This window comes from Priapulus caudatus, unplaced genomic scaffold (genome assembly GCF_000485595.1).
Source record: "Priapulus caudatus unplaced genomic scaffold, Priapulus_caudatus-5.0.1 Scaffold197, whole genome shotgun sequence".
Taxonomy (NCBI): domain Eukaryota; kingdom Metazoa; phylum Priapulida; class Priapulimorpha; order Priapulimorphida; family Priapulidae; genus Priapulus; species Priapulus caudatus.
In genome coordinates this window covers 534,558-539,191 of record NW_014577258.1, presented here as the reverse complement: position 1 = coordinate 539,191, position 4,634 = coordinate 534,558, and the positions used below count along the sequence as shown (strand labels likewise).

The window sequence follows — 4,634 nt, the reverse complement described above, 5'->3', positions numbered from 1 at the left end:
AAGATATGAAAGCTCAGAGAAGACACTGTCTCGAAAGCAAGATATGAAAGCTCAGAGAAGACACTGTCTCGAAAGCAAGATATGAAAGCTCAGAAGGGACGTTGTCTCGAAAGCGAGACATGTGAGTCCAGAGAAGGCGCTGTCTCGAATGCTAAAAGATATCTCCATCCTCTGAGATGCTCTCGTCAGCGAAAAACGGCGATAAATTTCCATTTAGATTTATATCAGTTTCGCGTTCTCGCCTGGATGACACGCAGAGCGGCCGGTGCTCGCGTCGCCTCACTGAAGCCCCGTGCAGTACGGATCGCTGCAAGTCACACGCGGTGCATGCTAGGTGGGTGATGCGTGAGTGACCCCTTCTCCACGACGTGGGGCAGGGTTAGAATTATGGTTAGGGTTAGGGTTAGGAATAGGGCCAGGCTTAGGCTTAGACTTATGGTTAGGATTAGAGTTAGGATTTGGGTTAGGATTTGTATTTGGGTTTGGGTTAGGGTTAGGGTAATAGGGTTAGAATTTGGATTAGGGTTACTGTTAGGGTTAGGGTTTAGCGTTAGGGTTATATTAGGGGCTAGGGGTAGTGTTAGGGTTAGGGTTAGGGTTAGGGTTAGGGCTAGTGCCAGGATTTAGGTCTGTTTTCTTCCCAAGTGTCACGCCAGCAAACCGACGGTTTGACAACACGGGTCAGAGGCTGTCGCTTGAACAAACTGCGCAGAAGAGTCAGCCAGAGAGACTATGAAGAGCGTGACACTGTTCGTGGGCATGAGCGATGACGTGAATGAACGATCGCGAACAAGCGGCTTGCGTAACCGATGGCCTCACCCTCATCCATCAGCGGGGTTCAGGTGCCGGATCACCCATGGAGATAAGCAATTATTATTTACCTACATCATCTTGCATGGATGCATATATCGAAACGGTCCGGATTCGTACAGGTCATGCGAATTTAGCAGAAATCCGTCGGGCAATATGGCTGAGGCTGCCGATCGAGAAAGGTCTTCTATATTGCAGACCACGTACAGTAGAAATCAAAACAGCCCGAATTGGCTGGGTTCGAAGGATATTCGAGTTTGTTCAAAAGAATTTCGATATTCGAGGATCGCACGCATGCACGCACACGCACACGCGTGCACACGATTTCTGAAGTGAAGAAAACCCACCAGCAATAACGTATGAAGGCCAGAAGCAATATCGTTTGTGCAAACTCGCTATTTGGAAGCAGAAGGATTTTGCTGGCGGATCAACCTGACAGGCGTGCGATGAGTCACAATCTACAGCCATAATAAGAATAAATTTCATTAATTCTGCACTATTTTGAGGCTCCGCTTGCCTGGAATTTCGCTTATTCAAATTATTATTTATACGCCGGTTTATTGGACTTTTACTGTACACATATTACTTTCCTAATACTGGCCTGGCTAAGAAAATTGCATTTGATTAAGCCAGTATTCTCTTGAATTCAACCAATATTAAAATACAGCAAAAATGAAGCAACTATAGCGCAGTGCTGCACCCTTCTAGCACTATTCATGGCTGCACACATCCTACCGCCAGGTGGAGTTTGACACATCCTACCACCAGGTGGAGTTTGACACATCCTACCACCAGATGGAGTTTGATACATCCTACTACCACATGGAGCTTCACACATCGGGTGGAGTTCATCCTAGCACTAAAAAAGGCTTAACACACATAGTAAAAGTTTGATAATAAGAGCTCACCTTCGCGCTCGTGCTTTTAAAGATGAAACTGTACACACCTTTATACATGTACACGCCACACGGGTGATACAGGCACTCCCCACCTCACCAGTAACACTCTCCCGGCCCACACCCCACCCCATGCCCACGATCACGGCTCCACCCCCGCCTACACCACAACCCCTGTCTCCGCTCTTGCCCCAATCAGCCCACGCCACATGCGTCCACTTACGTCCCCAGCCCGCCTACACCACAACAACTGCCTCCACTATCACCCAAACCTGCCTATGCCCCCTGCCTCCGTTCACGCCGCACCCCCGCCTACACCCCCAGAACAAAAGCGACAGAAAAAGAGAGTGAGAGGGGAGAGTGCAGAGGTAGATGAAGACCTAGGAAAACAAAACCCAGAACCTACCTCGGGCACTTTGAATTCTTCGAGGATTTTTTCCGTTCCAAACTGTCGTCTCCAAACAACATCCTGCAAGAGAGAATACCGACATTCGATTCAGTCGCCCTGCGCCTGCTTGACATTTGCGATATCTCTACAACCGATTAGGCGCCGATGTTTGCATGAGCTTACGTGCAGCCGCTGCTACCGCAGTAAGTGAATGACAGTGCTAATGTGCAACCGAAGGGCAAGTGAGTATAAGTGAAGGACACTGGTACCGTTGCAGTTCAAAAGCGTTGTCTACCGCCAGACGACAGAACATCTACAGAAGTCTACAGTTTTGAGTTTTGTCTTGTGAGTTAAACAAGAGCATTTAAAAAAAAAAATTGCATTCGATGAAATTTTTTTACAATGGAATTTAGAGACACAGTTACACGTATGTGCAACAACACACAAGTTATTTGAGTATGGTGAGTGCGGGGCGAAATTGCAGACTTCGAAAACCACAAGTTCGGCAACCGCAGCATGGCTTCACATCTGTCAAGAAGCCATCGGTTACACACAGCATCTTCCTCATCTTCTACACTTACGTTTCTCAGCATCACTTCGGATCGCTTCTCATCAAAGTCTCTCGCTGCGCGTGACAGCGAATGGAAAAAATGAAAAGAGAAATGCACTTTGTACTCGCCGATACAGACAGGCCGTACAAATGCGTTATGGCATATCGATTAAGGGTGGAAATTAACTTTTGATCAGGGGATCTCAGCGGATTCCCTACCCGCGAAAAGAGAGACTCCATGCAGCAAAATGAGAAAGTGCACCTCCTATGATTTCTTGTTTCCACAACCATGGCGACACGGTAAAATCGTGTCCAGCTAGAATTGGTTTTCTGTCTCCTAGAACTTACAGTTTCTTCAATTATACGCGACTCTAACATACAGCTATCTGTACGTAATCTGCACGCCTATCTATTGACTCATTAGCTGCGACACATCCTGGGTCCAGTTACTGAGAAATGAGAAAACACAGCACTGGATTATTTGGCTTATGATTCACTATCAATTGTAATTATTTTATCATTTTGGCCACCACCCAAGATCCTTTCTCCCACCACGAAGTATGTGCAACTGCTAACATGAATGTAAAACACACACAGTTACCAAGAACATATATACTGTTCACATAAACGATGAGCATGTACTAGCATTGTAATGTAGCTGCATGGAAGTGTGGTATATACAGGGTTCATAGTAGTAAGACACATGTTGAAATAAGGACTTATAAGACCCTTTCTGGATGCCAAAATAATATTTTTTACGCGATTTCTGATAGATCACCGACTATTAAAGTACACTAATAATATTTATATACACAATTGCACAGCAGATTTAATTATTCCGTATTATATATACAACAATTCTTACTCTAAGTCGAGAACAGTAAGTCGAAAAATAAGGACTATAGTCTATTAAGTACTTTTCTAAGATTTCACCAAAAATAAGTACTAATAAGGGCCCTTATTCAATTTTTGGCAAAATAAGTACTTATAATACTTTGGAAGACCCGCTACGAACCCTGGTATATATATCCAGAAACCAATTCAGAAAACAAGACGCACTAGTAGTAGGCACTGCCTTGTCGTAATTAGCAGCATGCGCGTTAATGCAATTAGCAGTCGTTGTCATCAAGGTCGACAGGAGACAAGACTATGAGACAGACACGGCAGGCCTGATCGCCACCTCCTAACCAGAAAGTAAGAATGGAAACGATAGATGTAAGACCATTGCCCATCATCTAATGACCAATGATATATATATTATTGCATATCGCATCATTGTCTGAGTGGAGGCGCGCTCGATGCATCGAGCGTCATCTGACACCACAAACGAGGAATCGCCTGCTGGTAGCCTGCGCGCGAGAACCAGCCACTCCCCTGCCTCTCTGCGCTCACACCAGCATATCACGGCCGCCGCCGCAATAAGGGCCTGTAATCGTTCTCCGATGCACCCGGCAGATAGTGTGCTCGATATGATATGACTACAGGACTTAGGATATGACTACTAGGCACTCTAAAAAAAATACCCTACGCGCTAACGTAAAAAAAAAAAATCAAATTAAATAAAGTGCCTAAGTAGTCCATATCATATCGAACCTTCATGCCTTCTGCGTCTCCGATGCGAAATAGATTGAGGGAATCAATAGGGCTCAGCCCGGACGCGGCGTTGAGCACGTCGCCCGCGAGATGCAGAGTCGTGCTCGCATTCACGCAGCATTTCCGCGATGTGCTCAGGCCGACCCATGTACGCTACTTCTGTAGCAGTATTACATGACCAGTCACGGTTGCGGATGACAGAACATCCCCCCATGTTAACTCCCCCCCCCCATATACATTATAGACTGTATACTAAAGAATGTTTGCCATCGATGATCGTGGTGGGGGTGGGGAGAGTACACGGCCCGGTCTCCCCTCTCTCTTTTCTCTCTCTCTCTCGTACTCTCTCTCTCTCTCTCTCTTCTCTCTCTCTACTCTCTCTCTCTCTCTCTCTCTC

The 4,634-nt window shown here is 46.0% G+C and overlaps 1 protein-coding gene across 1 annotated transcript in view; it reads right to left on the bottom strand.

Annotated features, from left to right (window-relative positions):
• Positions 1-4,634, bottom strand: part of LOC106807151 (SEC14-like protein 2) — a gene marked incomplete at its 3' end in the record, with an annotated part of 35,649 nt that overhangs the window by 11,439 nt on the left and 19,576 nt on the right. Inside the window, 2 exon segments of the mRNA XM_014809418.1 lie at positions 2,113-2,175; positions 2,676-2,719. Coding sequence (XP_014664904.1) covers positions 2,113-2,175; positions 2,676-2,719 — 107 coding nt within the window.